Source organism: Aythya ferina, assembly GCF_964211825.1.
Source record: "Aythya ferina genome assembly, chromosome: 26".
Lineage (NCBI taxonomy): Eukaryota > Metazoa > Chordata > Aves > Anseriformes > Anatidae > Aythya > Aythya ferina.
The window spans coordinates 5,635,076-5,660,327 of NC_140324.1; the positions used below are offsets into that span (position 1 = coordinate 5,635,076).

A 25,252-nucleotide genomic window follows, 5' to 3' on the forward strand; every position below is an offset into this window, starting at 1 on the left:
TAGGCCTAGGCCTAGGCCCAGGCCCAGGCCAGGCCCCGGGGGGGGCGATGGGGGCCTCGGCTCCATGCCTGCCCCGAGCACGGCGGTGGCAGAGCACGGCTTATGTCCTGGTCCTTCACCAAGGGACAGAATGGCTGCAGCCAGGCACGAGGAGTCACACCAAGGCGAGGGCAGGCGGCGCGCCTCCCTCAGCACAGCCTTGGTGCCTGGCTCTGACCCACTCCGACACCCAGGCTTCAGTGCCCGAGTGCCCCTGAGCTGTGGCTTCAAGCCATTAGCCTTACTGACTCGGCGGCTCTGAGCTGCCTGCAGCCCCCCAAGGCTCCTTATGTGCCCCCCATTCTCCCCCGGTTGTCAGCAGAGCCCACGGAGCGTGCTGGCAGCGTGCCCTGTGGTGCAGCAGCAGCCCGAGCTGCAGTACGTGGGGAACGCAGCAGAGGCTCCAGAGCCCACAGCCGAGCATAGCACTGCCGCTCAGAGGAGCTCTTTCTAATTTGGCGTAACGAGGGGGTTGTAATTTCTGTGGGTTAAATTACTGCGCGCATCTGGCTTGCTGCATACAGCAGAAACCCTGCTCAAAAGGTCTTCCTATTTATGGTAGGAGACAAAAGGCAAAGCACAGTGCTTAGACAATAAAAAATGCTGAAAGCCCGGATAGATCAACAGAGCATTTAGGTATACAGCCTGGAAAGAGATTGTCACATGAAAATGGGTTCAAAACTCAGGACAAAAAGAAAAAAGCTTTTATCAAGCCGGTACTTAGCCATGTTGATTTTTAGCCCTCTGACGCTAACAGTAAAAACAGAGTTCGCGGTCTGATGTTTGATATTTTATTAGCTCTGTCTATGCTTCTTTATAAATACCTGCAATATTGAAAATGTAACCACTATACCGAAGAAGTAAGTTATTAAAACACATTCTGAAAACAGCATACAGACCAAAATGGCATGTCCTATTACATTTGTTCCCAGGAGTATACATTTTTCCTACCTTTAAGTACTGATATTTGTGGAATAATACTTTGTTGACATAACATGAGAGACAAACTCCTTTTTTTGCTTACAATTTTCCATCGGGTGTCTCCTATCACAGAAGACACGTTGTTACTTGTTGTTATCTGACTGATATGATTCTGCAAGATCAGGAGTAGTCTGAAGGCAGTGCAATGTCGCTTAGCATTTTCCAGCATTGGTCCCTGCTTCACAGGCTGTGGGTGTGCTGAGCGCTCGGGCCTGGTCCTGCAAGATGTTTAAATAGGTATTTCACATCTGAGCATGTGAAATAATCTTTTAATACCTGGTTTAGTAAACGGCATGCTTGGAGTTCTGGCTCCATTTCTGTGAATGGAGTTTGCAGGAGGGAGAGCGTCACCCTAAACACGCCTGTAGGAGGAAGCCCAGAGCCCAGCAGGCTGTCAGATGCTGCCTTTACATTAAAAATCGAGGGAGGAAGGAAGGAAACAACCACTCCTCCCACAAAACGCAGCAGGAATGATTTTCCCCTTGCTTACGCCATTCTCCCACACCTTTAGCCTGTGCTTTCTCCAAAGTAATGCTATGCTACCCACCTCCTTCCCAGTTTAAGGTATGAATGACAGTAAAAGGAGCACATTTCTGGTCTTCACCTACTATTTTTCCAATTAAATAAAAACTCTTAAACATCCAATCTCTCCATGTATTCAGCTTTACAAGCACCCTAAACATAAATGAGCGTCAGAAGGTATGGATCAGCCCTTACATGTTGTCTTTATGATTTCTATTTGTGCTGTAACTAGGTATGAAAGTCACCGTGTCACCTTTGCCTTCCTGCCTCTCTGCTTCCAGGTCTCGATCTGCCGAACAACCCTCTCTGGACTGAGCTGGGGGTCTCTGGTTGCAGCTTTTGACTTAAACAAAGTCGCATTTTGTTCGCAGTCCCTTCCTTACCAACTAATGAATTGTACATCCCCATCTGGGAAAAATGAACTTCGTGTATGAATTCATTCTCTCCCAGGTGAGATTTTTTTTTTTTGCCTGGAACATTCTGTTACATATACATGACCAAAAATGACCACGATTGACACCTTGGGTCAGCAAGCCCCACGCTGGATTACAGCAGCTGAGCCTGGCACCAAGCGACAGGCTTTCTTTAGTCTAGCACGTGTGATATGGCTTTTCCTTTCTCGTTACTTGCTCTGTATTAAAACCCACAAATGGTTATTATCCTGTGGCTTGGCAAATGCTTGCCTAAAAATTTTCTTTTCAAGAAGTTTGTCAACCGATTTCATTAGTTTTAAAAACAAACAAACAAACGTGTATAAACTCATTGTCGTCAATCAAGAAACAACAGCACCGTTACGTTACAAAGTCCTACAATGCTCTGTAGAAATAGTTGCATTGTTCTTCAGTAAAACTCGTGTAAATCGCAACCTGGAATGCAAATGAAGCCAGCATTCCTGGTCAGTAATAGTCCTACTACTCTCACGTAGCCACACCGAGACTGAACATCAGAACGAATGAAACCGGAGGGTAACAAAAGCACGAATTAAACTGAGGTCATCTACCATCTAGGGATAATGGAGGAACAACTGGCAAACACTTTTCTCTGGATAGGTTCCAACAGCTGGGTTCAAAGGCATCGACAGCCCTGGTGGAATACAGCAGCAAACCCATGGCTGGGTCTTGTAGCAGCGATTGTAGGTGGAATGTAGATTGTCAGAAATCAGCTAAATTCACCTTCTCTCCTAAGTAATGCACCCTTAAGGACTATTTACAGAAATGTAGAAAACTCTGTTGTTAAGATAACTGCCTGCCTTTGTAGGGAAGGTGAAAGAAATCCTTTTTCAGCTGTTTGCTCCTCATTTTTTAAGCCACGTGGGCACTTTTTAAAGCCACGGCGGCCAAAACTGTAAGTTGTTGGAAGACCGAGTCACCAGCCTTGCTTCCGCAGGTCCGTACAGACACTCACACTCACAGCGACCGGCTACAACTGCACTGGCACCAGGACACGACAGAAGGATGCTTCACACCACAGACCACGCGCACCCACAGCACACCTACAGCACGCCGCGTCTCGCTCGGGGTGCTCCCGTCCCGCTGCGCCTTCCTCCGCCCCTGCCCGCCTCCGAGAGTCCCTGGGGTATTGCTCGAGGATGTGAGCCGGCCGCGGCGCCGAGCAGCGTTAGCTCCTGCAGCTGGCGCCGTTCACGGGGACCTGGGGCACGGCAGGAAAAGCCTCGAGGTCCTCAGCCGCGGCGGTGGCTTCGGGGACGGCGCTCCCCGGCCCCTGGGGCAGGTGGGTGCCTCGTGGGCCCCCTCGGCTGCGCCCGCTCCTGGAGCAGTCGTGGTGCCCGTGGTTGCCCAAGCGGCTGGAGGCCACCACGGCTTTCATGGCAGCCTGTTGGCAAAGGCACAGGGGTCATTGGAGAGGGACATGCATGCCATTTGCTCCCCAGAGCCAGCCAGCCGCCCAAGCTGCATTTATTTGCCATGGGATTCCCAAACCCCAGCGGCAGCAGCCCACCCTCGGTGGCCACCAGGTTTAGAGGAGAGCAGGAAACATCCTGGGGCTTAACGGGGCTTTTTTGCGTTACCTTCAGTTTCCTCCTGGCGTTAAATTCCTGCAGTTTCTTCTGCGTGCTATCCATGTGAGCAAATTTAGCGGCCTTCCCAGTGACCCAGGGGTGCTCCAGAGCTTGGTAGACGGTCAGTCTCTTCTGGGGGTCCAAGACGATCAATTTTCGAACCTGCAGCCAATTTCAGGCACACAAAAAAAAGCGTCATTTGTCAGTGCCCCTGCACCTGCCACCCCGTGTAATGTTTCTAAAGCTGCCTAGAGCTTTCTCGCCTCCTTGATGGGATTTGGCACTGAGAGGCTCTGGCTCCAAAGGCTTCTCATTTGCAAGGAGCACGGACACGTGGGGGCAGGAGTTCTTCTGAACCATGTCCAGAGACAGAAAGCATTTAAGACGCTGCTGTTCTGTTTGGCAAACTCTTGGCTTGGTTATTTTTCCAAACGAAGCATTGATCCGAAGGCTTCACGTCTGGCAGCCCTGAGCCCGAGGCCAGCGCCGCGTCACTCACCAGGTCCTTGGCGTTGAGGGAAACCTCATCCCACCACGGGGACACGAACTCGTAGTCGCAGGTGAGGATGCGGCTGTACATGTACTGGTCCCCCCGCGGGTCGAAGAAGGGCTCAAAGCCGCAGAGCCTGGGAGCAGGAGGGCCAAAGAACCCCGCTGGCCCCAGCCCGTGCCAGCCACCCGGGCACGGATGTGCACGGAGGGCAGCGGGGCGAGGGGTGCTGGCAGACCCCCAGCGCTACTCACAGGATGTAGGTGATGACGCCCACGGACCACATATCCACTTCTGGGCCGTACGGGCAGCCGTGGAGGATTTCGGGGGCTGAAAGCAGAGTTTGGGGTCAAAACTGGGCATGGCTTCTGGCTGTCCCTGCACCGAGCTCTGTGCAGCCTCAGGCAGGACGCAACCTCCTCGGGTCCCCCCCATCTCCAGTGTACAAAGCTCCTGAAACCCTGCTGAGGAAAACTGCTGTCCAGGAATTAAATCGGAGGCTAAGGGACAACGCAATTTGCTGACGATGCAGCAGGACCGTGCCCAAAACCAACCACAATGACTGGCGACCAGAGCAGAGCCTCACAGCTCACAGCGGGGCTGGTGACCCACGGCCAGCAGGACCCCGCTGTCACCTGGCTCTGTCCTCGCAATCCCCAATTTTGGGCTCTTTGCAAGGCAGAGGCTGAGCACGACTGCAGGGCAGGAGCCCCCAGGAGCTTCCCTGTCCTTTGCCACCACGTCCCTGCTGCTCACCGCAGTACCCCGGTGTCCCGCAGACGGTTTTCATGGTGTCCTGTTCATCCACGATCTTGGAGAGCCCAAAGTCACCTGGGGGGACACAGGGAGAGGAGAGGCACTGCCGGGAACCCCTCTGGTGCCAGCAAACGGCTCCCAGGGCCCCCAGGACGTGCTGGGGGGTGCCACCAGGCTGGGAACGCCTTGGGCTCCAGCACCAGCAGTGGCTGCCCGGCAAACCCACCGATTTTCAGGGGAGCGTCGGGGGAAAGGTCTGCGTAGAGGAGGTTCTCTGGCTTCAGGTCGCGGTGGACGACTCCGTTTTCATGCAAATACTACAAAGAGAGAGAGAAAACAGGAATGCAGAAAGGGAAGGGGGGCAGATGGACCTTGGGGAGGTGGCCGGGGCTTGCAGGACCAGGCGCAGGGGCACAGCCCCACGACACCAGCGCTGTCTTTGGGACCCCCCCTTCTTCCTCCCGAAACATCCACCGGGCGCTTCAGCGGGGCAGAGGAAGGACATTTTCCGTGCCAAGTTTCCATTTTTAAACCCTCCGTTGCCATGGAAACCCCATTTCCAGCCGACCCCTGCCGTGGCGTGGCAGTGACCTTCCCGCAACGCCCCGGCCACAGCTTCCCCTCCTCAGACCCAGGGCAGGGGGGGGTCCAGATGGCACGGGGGGGGGGGGACACGGGGACGTTACCGACACGGCCTCCAGGATCTGCTTGACCACGTGCGCCGCATCCCGCTCGCTGTAGAAGCCCCTCTCCACGATCCTGTGGGCACACGGCGGGGGTCACCGCGCGCCCTCGCCCCCCAGCTGGCGGGGACGTGCTTCAGCCCCGCTCCATCCTCATCCTCCGTGGGGGCCGAGGTTCGCGGGTGCCCTACCTGTCGAAGAGCTCTCCCCCCGTCACCAGCTCCAGCACCAGCGCGATCTCGGAGGGCGTCTCGAAGATCTCCTTCAGCTTGATCTGCAAGGGACAACCGCAGGTCTCAGCGGCGGCCGCCCCGCTCGGGGGGCACCGTCAGCAGCCCCCAAAAACCCCGTTTGCTCCCAGATCGGGTGAAATCCTTCCAGAGACACAGATGTCAGAGATTCGCTGTGTGCAGAGAGGACTGCGGGGCCGTAACAGTTTTTTTTTTGGTGCTGGAACAGGTCCGCAGCTGGCACATTTCCCTCCTTGCCTTTTTATTTGTTTGAACTCGATCCTTTTTTTTTTTTTGGTTAAACTGTTTGGAGGAGCCTCGCTCACTTCATCAAGCCTTAAAGACGAGGCTGGGAATGAGGAGAGGCTGGCATGCCTCGTGTTTATCCTCTTTATGTCTTCAAGCTCATTAACTGGAAGAGGAGCCCACGAGAGCTCTTTGATTTCGCAGCCGCGCCAGCACCGCGCCGGCGCCTCCGGGGCCCCGAGGCCAAATCCAGCACCAGGAGCAGCACCGGGGCCTGGCCCCACGCGGGCACATGGGGAAGAGGTCCTGGGATGGTTCTGGGGCTGCAGAAGCATGAAAGAAACTGCCTTTTTCTTACGATTTGAGTTGCAGATACCAGGCAAAGTCTGCTCGAGCGCTTTGTGCCAGTGCAGCAAATCTGGAATTAACAGGTCTCTCTTAAAAATACGCCAAAAATGCAATTTTATTTTATTTTTTAATGGAAAACAGAGAATTTCATGCTTCTTAAGACTTTTGTGACACTGTGAATTTCATGGGGCTTTAATCATTACCTTCACAGGCTGGGTGACGAGCCGTGATACCCTGCAGGGTGAGAGACACTATGTGGCAGCTTATTGCATTATAATAATACACAGAAGCACTATAATTTTCCTATTAACTTCAAAAGTTTACAATCCTATTATCATCTGCTGTTGAGGTTGGTGCTGAACGATAGCACGCGGGCAGGAGACACCGCTGTAAATAAGGGCGTGCAGCAGCTCTCCCTCCAAAACCACTTGAACCTGCGAGCGAGCAGAACCCCACCAAACCCCAGCCAGGGCCAGGCAGGAATTTGCGCCCCCTCAGACCAATTTTTGGGATGTTTTTGGCTTCCCTCGGCTCTCCGCCTCACAGCAGGGTTTGGAGTGATGGCAGGCAGGGCTCCCCACTGGCTTTTCTCCATCAGATGGGGAGAAATTCGGAGTTTTTGCTCCGAGGAGCAGGGTGGGATGCAGCTGTGCCGAGGGGCGCGAGCTGGATCCACCAGACCCTCACGGCTCAGTGCCATTTCCTGGCCCCCCAGCCACAAAAATCCACCTGGGGGGGGTCTCCATCCTGCGGGAACCACACCGCTGCAGCACCAGCACGGCGAGGGGAGGCTGCCAGGTGGATTGCCACGTTATTTTTTTTAACGCTGCTCATCCCCAAGATGCTTCTGCAATTTGGCAGTGGAACTAAGCCGCTGCGAACAAGGAGGAGGGAGCTGCTGAGGAGCCCGGGAGCCCCCGCGACGACAGGGGGGGCTACACGGCACCCCCGGCCCTGCTGACACCTCGGGGAATTAGCTTCACTGCCGGGCGTTGCGAATTGTGCCGGGCCAGGCACCGTTATCCCCCCAGCGCCGTGCCGGAGACACGCGGCCAGCGCCGCGCCGGGGCGCAGAGCCCGGAGCCGCGGCCCCATCCTCGCCTTTTATCTCCCCTTGCAGGATTCATTACAGGCGGGCGATTCGCTCTGGTATTCATTTGATCTCCTCGATGGAAATTGCTTACCGAATGGAAATCTCAGGGCAGCGGGGAGGGGGGCTGGGGGGGGGCTGCCCCTGGATGGCGGAGCTGGGAAGCTCAAAGGCGCCGCCAGGGCCAAGGTGAGCCCCGTGTGTGTGTCCCTGGCTTCAAAATTCAAAGGGAAAGGAGGAGATTGGCACCGAGCGGGGTGCTGTGGGGCATGGAGGGGACCTGGGCACGGGGTTGTGGGGTGGTGGGTTCAAAAACGTTGCCACCCTCCTGTTGGCACCCAGGGCTGGGACCAAAATGGGCAGGGAGCTGTGCCACGGTGCCATACTCACAATATTGGGGTGTGAGAGGCGCAGCAGGACCCCGATCTCCGTCCTCACGATCTTTTTGTCGATCTGGAAAGCAGAGCCCACACAGGCGTGTCACCTCCACTGCCGGGGCCACCACGCAGCTCCTCATGGGGCCATTCCCACCGCAGCAGCAGAACTCACCCAAAACACTCCAAAAACAGAGCCTGCCGTGCTCCCAGCCCAAACCCTGGGCCCCAGCAGCCAACGTCCCCGTGCCCATCCCCATCCCGGTGCCCCACATGCTTTTGGAGCGGATCAGAGCCCCGTCACCCCTGCATCCCCGCGGGCACTCACCGTCTTCTTCAGTATTTTGGCGGCGTACGGGGCACCCGTGCCCTTCTCCTCGCAGCTGTACACCACGGAGGTGGCTCCCCTGGCAGAACAGAGGGTGTGTGAGGCCGCCTGGGTGCAGCAGGGACTGGGGGGCCCCCACTTGTCCCCCAGCCATGTCACAAAATCCCGTCCTTTGCCAGCGCCGGGAGCTGAGCTCGCTCCCCCCCCGCATCAATTCCAGCTTTCCCAGTAAAGCCGTTTTAATTAAAACTGAATCCTAAAGGCGGTTTAAAGCCTTAAGCGGCTTTCGGGGCAGGAAGGAGCTTCCCTTTCCCTGCTCGCAGCCACAAGGACGACCTCGACGGGGACCCAGCGGTGCTGGCAGGGCCCCCCCCCGTCCCAGTCGCATCCCCACGGTGCCTGCACGGCCACAAAACCTCCCCGCCAAGCGAAACCGCTCCGAGTTACAAAGGAGAAATCGTTCCCATCGCGGTCCCCAGCTGTGCCACTCAGCTGCCCGTAATTTTTAGATCTGGTTAATAATGTTTTCTAACCACTGGACAGTGAAATCAACCCATTTCTTCAGGCCATTACGGGGCTAGTTTGCAATTTCATCTTCGGTGCCTGGCTCCTCGGAGCAGATTAATTCTCACCCCCCGAGTAATCGACCACGTTTTATTGCTCTTTGGCTTCGCCGCCTTCTGGGACCAGGTTCACGTTCTGGCTCGAGGAGCACGCCAGCCCTGCCTGCCCACAGCAAAGGTCGAAGCCCCAAAGCCACCTTTTTTTGCACCAAAACGTCCCCTGGGAACACGACGACCCCGCGGCCTGGCCGTGAGCGACCCTTCGGTGTAACGCCACGCGCCGCTGCTGCCGCCGGGCTCCCCGGGGGCTGTCAGGAAAGGCAGCGATTTGCTTGAAAAACGAGAGCGGATTTTTGCAGCTCCTGGGGCCGAGCTCGGGAATCGCATCCCCATGACAACGGCGGCGCTGGGTACCGGGGGGCACGGGGGGGGGCTCAGCCTGCGGCACCCCCGGAGCGAGGCACAGCGGGCAGCCCCAGCCCTGGGCGCTTCCAAGGCGCTTTTCTTCCTTTTGCACATTTCCTACAATGATTTTTTTTTTGGGGGGGGAACAAAATGCTTGGGAAACAAGCAACAGCTCCAGCTCAGAGGGGGGGGTTGGCATCTTGTCCCCCACTTCTCCGGCTCTGCGAGACGGGCGGCTGGCTTTGGGCTGAACCCGAGGCACCCCCACCGCTGCTGTGCCCACAATACAAGTTGCCCTTCCCACGGGGAAAAAAAGCAACAAATGCCCCCCCCCCCCAGCCCCACACAACCCTCCTACAGCTTCCAAGCACGCCGGGTGCCTGCACATCACAGCAGCCCCTCGCCCCACGGACGTGTTTGCTGTCCCAGTTTCACCACCCAAAAATCTCAACACCCGAGCCCCAGCCCCCGCTCCCCTTCACCCCAGACCCTGCGCCCCCCCTGCTCAGCCTGTGCCAGATGCACGGGGGGGGTTTCAGCCCAATTCCTGCTGCCCTCAGCATCGTTTCGAGCCCAGCAGCTGGGAGGTGCTCGGCTTCACCCCTCCGACAAAGCTCAGCCTGCGAGCCCCCTGCCCGAGCCCCCCGCGCTCCCCGTTACGGCTGCAGCCACCCCCAGCCCACCCGGCTGCCCCGCTCTGGGCCTCGTGTAAACCCCCCCCCCGCCATCAACCTCGGCTGCGGCAGCAGATAATTGTATTTGCTTTGCAGATGAACTGGAAAATGTCGAAACAATGGGATTTGCCAGGAGCCCGCAGCCGCTGCTGGCGTGTTTGGAGCTGGATGCTGAATCCCCCAGTGGGCGGATGGAGGGGCCGGGGGGCTCGGGGCAGCCCCTGTCCCCCCCACACACACTATGTCCGGCTGTGCAGGCTGAGCCCTGGTGTTAATGAGGAGCCTGCAACACTTGATTTAATCCAAACCGCTCGTTTTCAGCCCCAAAGGCTCCTCTGCTGACAGAAACCCCGAGGGGCTCTCGGGTGGGTGCTGGCTGCCCCCCGTCACCTTCCTTCCTGCTGGGGGCTCGCCCACCCTGCCCTGCCGGACCCCCAGCAAGGGGGGAGCAGAGGAGCTCGGGCTCTGCCTGACGAGCAGCAGCTCCCCGGCTCGGCAGCGCCGTGAGGAGCCAGCCCCTTGCTCCGGAAGATAAATGTGGGTGGTTCAAGGGGCAGGAGTCAGTGGGGAGAGAATGGGGACGGTGCCCGTGGCCATGTCCTGGGGTCCCCGGCCCCTTCCCGGAGCAGGAGGGGGTCTCAGCAGCAGTGCTGCTGCCCTCCTCCACTGCCCCCACAGTACGGGGCCATGGATGGGAGCAGGAAGTGGCCCAGACCCACGCAATGCCCTGCTCCTGCAGCCAGCTCGTGCTTTGCATCCCAGCCTGGCCTGATCCTGACCTGCTGTGGGCTTTTCCAGCACCTCTACAGTGGAGAAAACCCCTCCGGAGCTGGGTCTGGGCATCACCAGGCTGCATCGTGGCCAGCGGGCACCCCCAGCAGGAGGGGAGGATGGCACCACCTCTCCTGGCACCCCCGGGACCTGGCAAACCAGCCCTGGCACCACACCTGAGCATCACCTGCCCGAAGATCTCTAAGGGATAAATCAAAGGAACCTCCATGTTCACCGAGGTGGCTTCACGTGGAACCTCTGCGGGGCTTTGTGGCCCAGGTGGGACAGATCCAGACCCGTTGTCCGTGCAATAACCCAGAAGGGATTTCCATCAGACACGGCCCTTCCCTGGGGCTCGGGGTATTTGGTTTTCACAGGAGGAACCCCCAACAGTCCCAGGCTCATCACCAAAACCCAAAGTCAGAGGGGAGGCCATGGACAAACTCTGCACCCAGGGGACGAGACGCACAGCACACGGGGACCCCAGGCCCCATCCTGCAAGCCCTCAGCGAGCGCTCCCAAAATCACCGTTGGAGCATCACCACGGATGCTGAGCTCACATGCGAGGACAGGGTCCCCCTCCATCCACCCCCCCTCCATCCCCACAGCCCCCCGCGTGCACCCACACCTCCCAGCCCTCCAGCAGGATGCGATCCCACGCAGGGATGGTTCCTGCTCCCCCCCAGGTCCTCCCCCCGGTACCGTCCCAGCTCGGGGCCCACGACGTAGAAGTCCTCCAGCGCGGTCTCGCGGTGGGAGCCGTCGATCCAGTACTCGCTGCCCGTCTTGGAGGAGGGCATGGTGGGGCCGGGGGGGGGGGGCGATCTCCCACCAGCTGCTTGGCAGAGGAGACCCGAGCATCGCCGCGGCCCCCCCGCTGCGCCCCCCAGGCGTGCAGATGGCCCGGCGGCGAGCGCTCCTTGGGATTATCGAGCGCGATGGAGGCGCAGGCACAAATCCCCTTCCCACCAGGCACGTACGCCGCCTTTTCCGGGATTATACCCCCTCCTCCAACACCTCCTCCCACCGTTGCTTCTCACACCAGGCCCCCGCATCCCCCTTTTCCCACCCCATCCCCATCTATCGGGGGCTGTCTCTGCGTTTTGGAGCCCGGCAGGCCGGATCCTGCACCCGCAGGCCAGGCTGTGCCCTGCATACAGGCACCCCGATCCGCACCCTGCTTCCTGCAGCCCCCCCAAAACAACAACACAGCCCCCCCCCAGCCCCATAATTAATATTTAGGCTGGTTCAGGGGCCCGACACGTACCGTTAGCTGCGGCAGGGCTGCGCAGCGGAGCCGTGATCCCCTCGGTGCTCCCTCATCCCCGGCGCAGGGTGGCCGCGAGCAGGGTGGGCGCTGGGTGCGGGGGCTGCGCGGGGCCCCCCCACGCCTGGGTGCCGGCTGCTCCTGCTGCTCCTCTCCGGGGAGGGGGGTAGGGGAAGGATTTGCAGCCCTGGGGTGCGGGGATGGAGGGATGGAGGGAGGGATGGAGGGATGCAGGGATGGATGGAGGGATGCAGGGATGCTGGTACCCAAGGAGAGGGGACCAGGGGGATGCAGGATTATGGGGTCCCGGGGATGCGGGACCGCAGGGACGCAGGCAGGGCCGTGGCTGCGGGGGCAGAGGGAGGTGGGATCGCGGGGCTGCGGCGCTCCGGGACCCTCCCCGGCAGCATCCCCGCCCGGCTCGGCCGTGCCACCCCACGGCACGGCGCCGCCACTGCACCGCCAGCCCCGCGGCCCCCCCGGGGGGATGGCTCCGGCCGCTCCCCATCACCCGCAGCCCCCTCCCAGCCCCGTGCTTGCTGCGGGACCGGTGGGACCCCCCCGACCCACAAGGGACCCCCTCCCCGTGCCCGGTGCTGTCCCCGGGGCGCGCAACCGGTGCCCGGAGGCGGCCCCACCGCCTGCCCCGGAGCGCAACGGGGCCACGCAGCGGGATCGGGGCTCGGTTTGGGGCCGGGGCTGGGGTCGGTCAGGCCCCTCCCGGGGAGTCCCGGATCCCCACGGCTCCCGGGGCCCGATCCTGCCCCGGTCCCGGCGGAGCGGCGCTGCCCGGTGCGGCCGCACGGTGCCGCCGTCGGCCGCCGGATGGGAACGGGGAGGGGGGGAGCTGGGGAAATAAGGGTGGGAGGGGGGCGGGGAGGGATTGGGATTGAGATTGGGATTAAGGGGATAAAAAGGGGGATGTGGGAGGAGGATGGGGAGGTGCTGGGGGTGATTGGGGGCAGGATTTGGGGAGGGGGAGGTGGGATGCTACAAGGCACGGATGGGGCTGTTGTGGGACTGGGGTGGGATCGGGGAAGGGGATAGGAGGGGATGGGGCCAGGAGCAAGGCGGGAACAGGGAAAGGATTGGGGTGGAATTGGGGTAGGATTGGGGCTGGATGGGGTCAGGACCCCACAGCCGGGGCCATCGCGCTGCCGGGCACCCCAGAGGGCGCAGGCTTTGTGTCTCCTGCACCGAAGGGAGCTGAGCAGGAGGTTGCTCTTGTACGTACAAGGGAAGGAAACGAATCCTGGGCCGAGAGCATGGCCGGGGGTCGTGCCACGCGCTGGGACCCCAACACCAGCCCTGCTGCCGAACACACGAGCAGCATGAGTGGGAATTTCCCTGACACGCTCCAATCCCTCCCCTTGTTAGGAGCTGTGCTCATCGCGGGGCAGTGGGGGGCACCTCAGCAAGCCCCCCGTGCCAGCAGCACGTTTTTGTGTTTTACCATAAAATATGGAAATAGGGAGAGCATCCTGAGGCTGGGGGAGCCCCGGGGACGATGCTCGGCCCCACCACAACTCATCCAGGAGCCCCCACGGAAGGCCCCGTCGCAGAGGTCTCGTGGCACGAAATGTTCTCCTTGTAATGGGCTCCCTGAGTATTTATTAGAATATTTTATCATATCTAAAGGAGGCAAGCTCGGCCCTGCTTGATCTAGCCTGGTTGCAACTCCCGTTTGAAAGGGATATTCTTAAAGGGAGTGACCTGCTAAGTGAATAAATTGACTCTGCCTCCATTTATCCCCGTCCTGCCCGCGCTCTATTATGTCGCGGTGATAAGGGTGGGCTGGAAGAGGCTGGCTGGCATAATTAATATTTATCACTTCATCTGGAACAAGCACAATCCTCCTGTTTATCCACAGCCCCAAAAGGAGCAGTGGGCTGTGTCTGGAGAGCAGAGGCAGCCCCTGCCCTTTGTAATCCCACTGACACCTCGGTTATTGAGGGGGCTGCGAGCCTGCCCGTCCCTCCCCACCCCCTGTGTCCCCCCCAACTTGGCCGATGGGTGCAGGCAAGTGGCCACTGCCAGCGGGCTGGGGACCGGGCATCCCCCATGGAGACCCCACAGCATGGGGCCACATCCAGCCTGGGCAATGGGATGGAGATGGGGGCAATGGGAGCTGCCCTTCGCACACCCCATTCCCAGCCCCAACGCCCCCCCCCCCAGGGCACAAACCCAGCCCAAACCCATTGGGAAGGGGCCGGATCCTGCCCTGGTGCTGGGCAAAGCGCCGCAGGAGCCAGCCCATCCTCACGGCATGGGGCGACGGGGCTGGAGGGAGCCTCCAGCCTTTTGTCTCCGGCAGAGGAATTAATTATTTTGTTCTCTCATTACGCTGGAATAAAACCCATTTTAGAGTAGCATAAATTTCAATGCCTGAAACTGCTTTTTTTTTTTTTTTTTTTTTTTTTTTTTTTTTTTTAAACTTCCTGGGAAACATTTCTCTCCTTCTCTTGCCCTTTTCCAAATCGTCTCTGTCCAATTGAGCAGCCATCAGCGATTCGGAGGAACCACGAGATGGAGGGGGATCGAGCAGGGTGCTGCGAGGGGCACGGATCCGGCCCCAAATGGGGTCGAGGGCGAAGAGGGGACCCCAAGGTTGGCCCCAGACCCCGCAGCCCCGCAGGAAACCAGAGCCTGCAGCTTGGCAGCGGCACCCCCGAGCGCGGCCGGCCACCTCCTCCCGCCGCCGGGCGATGCTCAATTGTTTGGAACATGAACTGGAAATTAATACATACGGCTAACGGTCCCCTGGCACCCCCACCCCTCCCCAGCGCCGTGCGCCTCGTTAATTGAACGGCACCAAGCAAATGAGGTCAGAGCTCACTGAAGCCAGCCAAGGACACGGAAACACACCGACAGCGAGACACAGGCCCGGCTACCTAGCGATGCTTAGCATTCCTGCCAGGAACCGCTCATTAAAAACCTAAAAGACGGCTTTCAGCATCCCATTAGAGGCTCTCGTGGCCTGTAGCAGAGGCTGGTGGTTGGAGGCCGGGTGCTGGTGCTGGGGATCGGAGCACACCGGGGGCACGCGGCGCAGCCTTCACCGGCAGCTCAGGACCACGGCGCTTTTTGGGGCAGCGGGCTGGGCCCCCCCAACTGTGCCCAGAGATGGGGAAAGGAGGCTGCGGGCAGCCTGGCTACATCCTCGTCCCCCTGCCCCATCACCTCCCTCGTGCTCTGCTCTCTCTTGGGGTGCCGAGGCCCCAGGAGTAATTCCCTCGCCGTGCCTCAGTTTCCCCAACTCCCTCAGTGCAGCACAACACGAGCTGAACGCCCCCATTTTTGGTGCATCCCCAGGGGTGCTCTCAGCCCTCTTTCAGACACCATTTCCCACATCCCTGCCTTCACTCCCGCTGCCCCCTGCTCCATTCCCCCACTTCTAGCCCCAGGTGCCAGGGCAGAGCCCCCCACTCCTCCTGCAGCCAGCTCGGGCTCCCCACCTTCACCTCCTCAAACAAAGGAAGCGTTTCCTCCACCCCACCTCGTCCTCCCGCTCCTCCGCTTCCTCTCTGGTTCCTTTTTCTCTCTCTCTTTTTATTTTTTATTTTTTTTTCCTCGAGAAATGAGTTGTCTTCCCACAGATGTGACTAAAAGCACTCTGGAAATGTCAGCCACTGCTGGAAAGGGACCCAGATAACATTTAGCTTTAGGTAAGAGAGTAGATTTTCTCTGCGCTAATTCATATTTATAAGCTCTCCTGTTCCCAGGGAGAGCGCGGCACTGATAGCACTTGCTGATTGCTAGTGAGCAGTGCAGGGAATTGTTTTCATATCTGAGATTAAAGAGTGGTTTCTGCTCCCAGTGGCACCTGTGTATTTACGCTGGTCATTCTCAATTCATCCTTATAAGATTAAGACTGGAAATGGGAAATGGTTATAGAGTGCCGGGGCTGCGGAGAGGCCGGGGGACGCCGGCGGGGACCAGGCGGGCGTTTGGTGGCCCCGGATGCACAAAAAACCCCAACGGAGGCCCCGAGAGCTCGGCTCCACCGCAGGGACCCCGCAGCAGCTCCGGGGCTTCCCACGGGAGACGGCGCCCGGAGCGGGGACGGCGGCAGCGAGCACGGACACGGGCGGACGGCGGATGCCAGAGCGCGCCAGGACGGACGCACGCCCCTGGTAGATTAGGTGAAAGATTTATTTCTATTATTATTTTTCAGCACATCCCGGGGCTTGTGTCAGCTGATTAAAAGCAAACAAGTAAAGCCCTTCTTCGCCGTGGCAGATCAAGGATTTGGGAACTTTTGGAGCTTTAGTTGGCTTGCTTTTTGTTGTTTTCTTTTTATATATATTTTTTTTTTGGAAATCATGTTTGCGAACGGGCTGAGCAGCTCCAGAGAGAGTTGCAGCGTAAACATAGGGGAAAAAAAAAAAAGGGAAAAAAAATATATACTCTGGTGGGGATTTTAGGGCCTGGAATTAGGGGAGGAAGGGGGGGAAAAAAAAAAGGGGGAGGAGGCGGAGGGGGGGAGGCGGCGGGAGGGGTGCGCGGGGTGGAAAGGGAAAAAGGCGAAAGGAGAAACAAGACAATGGCAGAAGGCACCCCGGGGACTTCCTGAGAGGTTTTAGAAATTCAAAATACGCCTTAGAGCCTCAAAGCTGTGTCAGTCACAGCCCCGGCGCAGGGATCACTAAGGCTGCGGCCAAACAATACCAGATTGTCTGAGGAAGGTGGGAAAATAGGGGGTCTCAGCGGCTCCCGCTCACACCAGCGGTTCCGCTAGTCAAGCACGCGTTCCACATGAATCAATTCTGGACAGTGCCTCGGCATAATCCCCTCCAGCCTCGCTATGACAACTTGAAGGAGAATTCGGCGGCTGAGTGACAGCAGACGGAGAGCTGACAAGGCAGAGGCCGCAGGACTTTCCTCCCCTTCCCCCTCCTCCTCCTTTTGCCCTTTTTCCCCTCCTTTTATCCCCCCCCCCCCCTCCCCGGTAACTTTTTCGGTGACCGCTCACTCGTGCGCGCGGCCGGCGGCGCTTTGCTGCCCTCCTGCAGCCCACGAGCAGCTGCCCCTAAATCCTGACCCCAAATCCTTCCTCCTGGGGTCTCCCCAGCCCAGGGATGCTCTGGGGGGGGGGTCCCATGGGGAAGCCCCCAGCCACCCCCATGCAGCCCAGCCCCAGGGGCAAGGGGAGGTCAGGCAGTGGTGAGGAGCTGAGCCTGAGCGGAGATTTCCCCCAAAGAGCCCAACGGGAACTTTTGGGGAAGGAGCAGGGGGACAGCAGCGAGCTCACAGCAGGCATGGGGTGGGGGGACTGGGGGCTGCCTGGCTCCAGCTGGGACCCCCCAGGAGCATCGTCCCCTAACAGCTCTGGAGGAAGAGGAGGGCTCAAGGTGCCAGCGCCTCACCTGAGCATCCCACACGTGGCCTGGGAGCACCAACAAAGATCACACCCCTTCCTTCATGGGGTGCTGCAAGACCCCCTCCAGCCCTGCCCTTAATGTTTTAATAACCCTGGCTCATTATCGGGGGGTCGTGAGGGGAGGTGGGGCTCTTTTAATTAGTCCTTCGCAGCTGGCACCATCCAGGTGTGCCTCCTTCGAGGGGCTCTGACAACGTCTGGGGATGGGATGGGATGGGATGGGATGGGTTTGAAATGGGTTGGAAATGGAAATGGACATGGGGATGGGATGGGATGGGATTGGGATGGGATGGAATTGGGATGGGTTTGAAATGAGGATGATCCAGACTGGTTGGGGGGAGCTTGGCCGCAGGTGGGAGCTTGGGGCAGGCGAAGGAAGGCAGGAGGCTCTGAGCTGCCTGGAGGTCTTACTCAGAGACTTCAAGATCCTTCTCCAGCCCTGGAGCTTTCAGATCCCATAATCACTTCCCTGCACGTGCTGCTGCTTGCCCCTTCCCTCCTTGCCCAAGCAGCCCATCTGCCTCATTAGGTAACCCGCGTGTATTATTAATAATCATATCAAGAATAAAGAGTGGTTTTGTCGTCTCTGGATCCTGTTCCTTTCTTGGGCTCCCCTGTTCCAGTTCCACATGCCTGCTCTGGGAGGCAAGAGGTATAAAGGAAACTAATTAAAAATTGCCAGTGTCTTATGTTGGAGCATTTGGGTGCGTTCAGTGGTGAAAGACAAGCGTCGTGTTGCAAGGAAATCAATTTTACAGTTACAGGAGCAGAATAAATAGAGGTGGTGCATTAAGGCAAGAGGACGGGAAGGGGCTCCAAGGATGCCGGTGCAGGGACACGGCCACCGTTGGGAGAAGCCACCCTGGGGACACTGCTCCTCGTCACACGTGGGCCTGGGGTGTGGGATGAGGAGGGTGGCGGGTCCCCTCGTGCTGAGGATGTCCCCTTCTGGTGCTCCCAGCCCTGTCCCCACAGCCCTTGCCCTGGCCACCCTCCCTTGGCAGCAGGCTGAGCCCAAATCGCTGTGTTTTCACCCAAAGCAGTGTTGCAGAACAGGCTGAGCACTGCACACCGTCCCGGCCAGCCTCACAGGAAGGCAAATATTGGTCCCCAAAAGCCCCCGCTCGCGCTGCGAGCATCGCTCCCATTAGGGATTCATTATCCATCCCCGCCACACGCCTCCCTCCCTGCCTTTTATTTATGGCTCCTCTCTCTCTGCGGGCACGCAGCTAAAAATCTATTGGTTTCGTGCACAATTTCATTGTCTTTTTGGGGTCAGGGAAATGGTAAACAAGCCAATTATCCTTGACGGAGGGGGTTAAACGCTCGTCACCCCGCACGGCTATCCGCACCCAGCCGCTGGGCTTCGCCCGGCGCTCGAGGAAGTTCTCGGCTGCCTGGAGACGGGAGCGCAGCAGTCGGGGGCCGAAAGCAAAATGACTTTTATGCTAAACCACGCTGCTGGCAGGCAGGTAGCAGCTCCGGGTCTGGGAGGGGGCCGTGCCAGGTCCCTTTTGGCTCCCCGGGGTCTCTGCGTTGCTGGTGGAGCCGTCACCAGGACCCCCCCGTCCGCCCCGCGCTAGCCACGATGCCCCCCCCGGCTCTGCAGGATTTTCCTTTCTTCGCCCGTCACACCAGGACAGTTCCGATCCCTAATCCTCAAATTGTCCCTTGCCGGTTTTACATACAGCTCTAAGCTCCTCATAATAGATTTATTTCGGAAAAAAAAAAAAAAAAAAAAAAAAAGAAAGAAAGAAAAGAGAAAAAAAATGGGAAGGAAATAAAAACCCCTCTGTGGGTTATTATAGGATATTTTTGTTTTAATTGAAAACTATTCTGGGCACGGCGGGCCGGATCCTCACCGGTGTAACCCAGCACCGCTCACGGGCATCCTGCAGCCTCCCCGAGTGGGTGCTCAGCACCCCGAGAAGCGGCTGGGATTTGGGGGGCAGCAGCAGGAGCCGTGGCCGAGGGAGGCCGGGGGGGTGCTGAGCGAGAGGCGCAGCCTCTGCGGGGGCTGCTGGCGAGGCCGGCCGCTAATTGCGGTGATCACTTTTCCGCTGAGTGGCGGCCAGAGCCCGGCCAGCTCAGCCTGGATTGTCTCGTTGCCCTGCACCTGATTGAAAATCGATGCGGAGGAAAATTGAAAAATAGATATTTGGGGTGACAGCGAGAGGGATGGAGGGCACCAGGTGAGGCTGGGGCCGGCGGCAGCTCGCTGCGCGTGCCCGGTGGGCGAATAAATCATCCCGGCATCGCACCGGGAGAGGTTCCCCGGAAAAGAGGAGCCAGAAGCAGGACGGGAGCCGGGATTGATCGGCTGATTATGAAAGGCAGGATGAGTGCTATCGAGCCTCGCTTTCCCTTCATTAGGATCCATGCCACTCATTTCCCTAATAACCCACCTTGAAAGCTTTTAAGCACTTACAGCCCTGCTGAAGGCAGGAGCGTTTGCTAAAGGGTCTGCTGCTTTTCCCCAATCACCTCCTGATTAAATCAGGGCTCTCCGGGCTCGCAGCCACAGCAGGATGCTCGCTGGCCCCCGGCACCCCCGTGCCCTGGCTCTGCCCTGCAGAAACGCCTGCGTGGGGTCAGGGTCTGGTGGAAACGTGGGGGAGAAGCCGCTTCCTGCAGCTTTCCAAAAGCTCCAGCCTGTCGGGGCCGTGGGTTTCCACAGCTGCTCCTCCTGGCCTCGTGGCTGTGCTTTGTCTTCCTGCTGCCTTGGTGCAGCGAGGAAGGGCAGAGGGCAGGCACAGGGGTGCCTCGTAGCGCTGCTGCCCCTGCACCAGTGCGTGCTGCAAGGTGTGTGCGTGCTGCAAGGTGTGTGCATGCCCATAAGAGCAGCCTGCAGTGCGTGCACACCCGTGCGTGCTGCAATGGATGTGTTTGTGCACTGGGCATGATGGCACCAGCACCCACGTGCCATGAGGGGACCCGGGATACCACAGTGGGCAGTGCTGTGGGGTGCATGGAGGTGGGGTGACACCAGGAGCACCTCGGGGTGCCCGGTGTACCCTGACCAGCAGCGGCTGCAGCGGCCCCAGCCCCTGGATGCTCCACGGTCCCTCCTGGCTGGGGCAGAGGGGAAAGGCCGTGTCGTTAAACAAACTTAATTAAGTTGCTGTGATGGTTTCTTGGAGTTTGCTCATCCCTATTTTTTTTGGTGGGAAGTTGCCTTGGAACCTGCGTTCTCTGCGGTCTGGGGAGAGAGGAGGTCTCTGGGTGAATTAGCATTTATATAGCTGTGCCTTGCATTTCAAAACCCCCTTTATCTCTATTAGCACCTAATAAAGACAGAGCTTTGCTCTAATTCATAATTATAGCACTGGATGGAAATATTTGTGTTTCTATTCCCTGGGACTTTGCCTCAAAACCCCTCAGCCAATCTGGAGCGAAACATCACCAGGCTCCCCTCTGCGCCCTGCGCCGGAGCCGTCCCAAAGCACGGGGACCACGACTGTTTGCACGAGGGCTCTGTTGCACGAGGGGCATTTGCACAAGGCCTCGGTTGCTCAGAGCCCCCCATGGCTTTTGCTCCTTGGTGCCGCGGGGGGGCTGGATTTGGCCAGAGCAGGTGGCAGCAGGGCCAGCACCCACCACGCCACCGCTACGGCTCTGCCTCTGCCGTGCAAAAAAAAAACCAAAAAAACACAAAAAACCGACCAGCCTCGTTGCGAATTCACGGCACTCCCCAGCACAAATGGGTTTAAACTACCTTAAGTGTTTCAGCAGGGAACTGGCGCTGGCGGTGTAACACTGTATTACCGCAGCATTAGGAGTGAAGTATTGATCCTAATCCCCTGGTTCAAAAATAGGATTATCAGAAGGGGAGGGGAGGCAGGGGGCGGCTGTGCAGGAGGATGCCCTGTCCCCATCCCTGTCCCCCCAGTCTCTGCAGTGGAGGAAGGTGCTGGGACGCTGTGTGTCCCACCCAGCTGCATCACCCAGGGCTGGCACCTGCCCTAGAGGACCCAGAAAGGGATCAGAGCGGGGTTTGGGTAGGTGCAGACCATGGCAGGGGGATTTCTCCTCCTGCAGCCAGCCCTGCGTCCCCTCGTGGCGGTGCCCGCGGCACCGGCCGCTCCGTTTGGCCGTCTCCAGACGCGCGTTTCCATTACGCGGCCTCTGCAAAGCCATCTCCCCCGATCGATGCCGGCGCCTTCATCCCTCATTGATTGATTGACCGGTAGAGCCCAGGCTCTCCAGGCTCTCCGGAGCTCTCCCAGGCCCAGGGGGGCTTTGCTGGATTTCTGCTGCTGTGGCCCCTCATGGCTCTGCCTTTCCCATGGCTGCCCCGTGGAGGGGAGCAGGGTCCCGGCGAGGTCGGCAGTGCCAGCACGGGGCTGAGCGGGGCTGGGGCTGCCCCAGGAGCTCCCCCCTGGGCTTTTGGATGATGACATCGGGCACTGGGGTGTGTGGGGGGAAAGGGGTTCACTCAGCTCCGCTGCCGTGCACCATAGCGCACGCGGCACCGGGCTGGGCGGCTGCTGTTATTGTGGATTAAGGCACACGGTGGAGGCTGCATGGATTTGGGCTCCTCCGTGCCAGGAAATCGGGAAGGGGGCTGCGAGGGCGGCTGCATCTGGCACCTCGCTCGGCCCAGCCCCGCGGCTTTGTCCCTCGTCCCAGCAGCAGCCCCTGCCCGCCGGCTCCCAGCACCGCTCACGTTTCCCTCCTAATCTCCTCTTTTTCCTTCTTAATCCCCTCTCTCCTCCCCGGGCTGGTTCTCCCTCTCCTCTCTCTCCTCCTCTTCTCCCTTCCCTCTCTTCCCACCCGCCCCCCTCCCCGCAAGCCAAATTACCCTTAATGATATGCTGAAGGCCATGACACCCATGTTGTCTCTTTGTCATCCTTCGCGGTGCAGTGTGAAAAGATAATACAAAATGCGGCACTTATCTACAATTGAGAGCCAAGACAACTTGCTAATCCCTTAATAACGCGCCGGCGAGGGCCTCATTGGCTGGCGGCGCGCGGGGCTCCCGCGGCTGCATGCAAAATCGCCGCCGCCGCTGCCAAGGTCTGGGTTCGCCATGCGCTCTGCGCCCTGCACCGGGCACCGTGCGTGCCATCAGCCCGGGCACAGCTGCCCCACGGGAAATGGGGTGCTCCGGGGTGCAGCTGGCAGCCAAACGAGCCCAAAGCGAGGAGGGGGAGAGGTGGGGAGATGGGGAGCGTCCTGCGGAGGTGTGGGGGAGAGAGGAGAGGGCCCAAGGTTAAAAGGGACGTATCCCTGTGGGACACATCCTGGGTCTGCTGGTGCCCGTGTAGGATCCATCCCTGGTGGCTGCAGTCGGGCTGGTCCTGCTGCCAAGGGAGCAGGGCACGGTCTCGCTTGCTTTGAGCTGAGGTGCTGCGCTGGGCACCCTGGAGCGGGTTGCAGATTGTGTTCATCCTTCTGGGGATGAACTGGGGATGAACTGGTCGGTGCTGGGGGATGAGCATGGCTGCACCTGAGTGCCGTGGCCCGGGAGCATCGCTGCACCCGCAACATCGCTGCACCCAGGGCACCTTTACACCCACAGCACCGCTGCACCCAGAGCACTGCTGCACCCAGGACTGGGGATGCCGGGGTGCAGCGATCCAGGGGCGCAGCGATCCCGGTGTCCCTCTGCCCCGCGCCCTGTGACGGACAGAAATTGCCTCTTAATTTCCGGCTTCCTTTCCCCTTCCCCACCCCCGCTGTGATTTACTTCTCCCCGGAGGAGCCCAAAAGCTGTAAACACACTTTTATTTGTCAGTTGTATCCCTGCAGCCTGCAAGGCTGTTGAAAAGGTAATATATGATTTCAGTCCTCTTTGCTTGATGATGTCGGGATTAGGAGCCCTACATATTTTATAGAAACCTCTACATGATCTTCCTTTATAAATCATTTAAATAGGAGTGTCTTTTCTTGGTGTGTGATATAAAATATTTACTGGAGTGGATGAAGGCTATTCATCCGTGTTTACCCTCCTGCTTACCAGACCGGCTACATTTACAAACAGCTCAGCCTGGCACAGCCCTTCGCCGCCGCCTGCAAGGACCTGGTTATACGTGGAGCTTGCATGCTCCGAGCCCTGGGTGTGCTGCAAAAGTCATCACGGGGACCTGGGAGGGGACAACGCATCCCCCCGGCTCTGCTTTGCAGCAAAAGGAATGGTTTTGGTGCGGCAGCTCAGCACACGCTGGTCCAGGAGCCGTGTGCCAGGGTATCCGCAGTCGCATCGCCCTCTGCACGGCCGGCTCCTGCCTGCAAAATCCGGGCTGTGCCCGTGGCTCCCGGCCCCGCAGTGTCCTCCCGAGCGAGCGAGGCGCTTCCCCGGCCATTAGCATTCATGGCAATTCTTTTCATTTGTTACCTGGCAGGGAAATGAAAACACGTTGTTCCCCCCAGCGGGGTGTTCCCCATGGCGAGCCCCAACTTTTCAATCATTTCTTGGCACCACCGTGGCAGAGAGCGGCCCCCCCACCCCCCAGGCAGGAGACATTGCTATTAAAAGGCTCGCCCAGGGGCATGTATTTTACATAAGACGCCATGTACATGCTGTGCAACATTCAGGAGGATCATGCTGGAGCAATTGGTCCGGATATAATGCCGGTTACCTTGTGAGATAGGAGCGCGCAGAGGGGAGCGGATGCTCGCTCTGTGCCGCAGGGAACCGACCCCCCCGCAGGCCCTTGGGGCTCGGAGGGGGCAGAATCGCAGCTGACGGTGGGATGGGGACAAAGGAGCAGGAGGGTCCCAACTGTTGTCCCCTGGGGTGGCGTCGCCGCCGTCCCCTGCCCGCGAGGTGCGAGAGCTTCCCCTCCCTGCCCGCGACGCCGGGGCGGTGGAATTAACAGCTCAAGAACCGAACTAAATGTCTAGTGGCCTGAAAAGTTTCATTTCCTGCTAGCAAGGGCCCTGCGGAACGGCATGTAAAGGAGGCTGCGCTATCTGTACACAATTACACACCCGGCTGGCTTATTTCATGGAAATCAATGGCCGCAGAGGGACAGCCCGTCGGGGGCTCTGCAGTGCCGCGCGCCGCCGGCCCCCCCCGATGTGTGCCGTGTCCTCGCCGCACATCGCCCCCGCGCCGGGCACAGCCCCGCATGCAGAGCAGCCGGGGATCAAAGGTGCTGGTGCTGCCTGGTGAGCAGGGACGGGAGCAGGCAGTCGTTCTTTCCTCTGCCCTGCATCCCGGCAAACCCGCCGCTTCCCTCTCCCGTGCTATTTTCATAAATCATCCCCCCCCCGAGCTGGTGTTTTCCTGGGTGCCCGGCAGCTTGTTACACGGACATCTCTGGTTGTATCGCTTGTACCTATCAAGAGATAAGGCTGGGGAGAGGAGCGGAGGGAGGGGAGGCAGGGAATAAAGTGCTGATGTGACAGGCAGGGTACAGAAAACAAGGAGCAGGGAAGTGGCAGGGCCCGGGAGGTGCCGGGGAGCGCAGGGCGCTGCGGGTCACCACGGTCCCCTGCTCGGGATGGGACCGGGGGATGCCGTGGTGAGCCCCTGGTCCTGCTGCAGCCAGGAGCTTGTGGCCTGGAGGGGAGGCATGACACGTTTTGGTGGGGGATTAAAGCACCAGGAAGGCTGGGGAATCGTACAGTGCCTGCAGATATTTTTAGCTGGGGGTGTTCCCGGCGTGGGGCTCGCAGGAGTTGGAGGCTTCTGCCTCGAGCAGCCCCGGGGGAGCGCTCGGCCTTGGTCAGCCGCTGGCTGTGAGCGCTCCCCTCCAGGCATGGGGTAGGACCCTCGGTGGTGTAAATCAGGGAAACCCCACAGCAGGGCACAGCATGGCCAGGCACTGCCCCAGCTGAGGCTCCAGCCTCCAGCTGCATTTCGCCTGCAGGCTTCTAGAGCTGGAGCGAGGCGAAAAGGGAAGGGAGAGGATCCAGAAGTGGCCAGATCCTGACCCCCACCGAGGTGTAAGCCTGGCTGCTAACACAGGGCACAGGGGCAAAGGGGGCACCCTCAGCTCTCACGCTGCTCATCGCCATAACCCATCCACATCTCGTACCTTTATGGGATTAAAAGAAAAAAATCATTAATGCTGGAATGTTGAGATTTGGCTGCTCGCCTCAGATGAGCCCAGCACGTGCTGGCCCCGTGGTGCTGC

General features: G+C 59.1%; 1 protein-coding gene across 1 annotated transcript; it reads right to left on the bottom strand.

The window, feature by feature from the left end:
- Positions 1–816: 816 nt before the first annotated feature.
- On the bottom strand, positions 817–12,175 carry LOC311424141 (calcium/calmodulin-dependent protein kinase type IV-like). The gene is made up of 12 exons (XM_084499052.1): positions 11,788–12,175; positions 11,223–11,355; positions 8,108–8,186; positions 7,796–7,858; positions 5,683–5,765; positions 5,495–5,567; positions 5,035–5,125; positions 4,809–4,883; positions 4,307–4,382; positions 4,062–4,188; positions 3,572–3,724; positions 817–3,375 (listed from the first exon to the last, which is right to left on the bottom strand). The coding sequence occupies exons 2-12, from the start codon at positions 11,318–11,320 to the stop codon at positions 3,160–3,162; spliced, it is 1,134 nt and encodes a 377-aa protein (XP_084355178.1). The 5' UTR covers positions 11,321–11,355; positions 11,788–12,175; the 3' UTR covers positions 817–3,159.
- Positions 12,176–25,252: the final 13,077 nt, after the last annotated feature.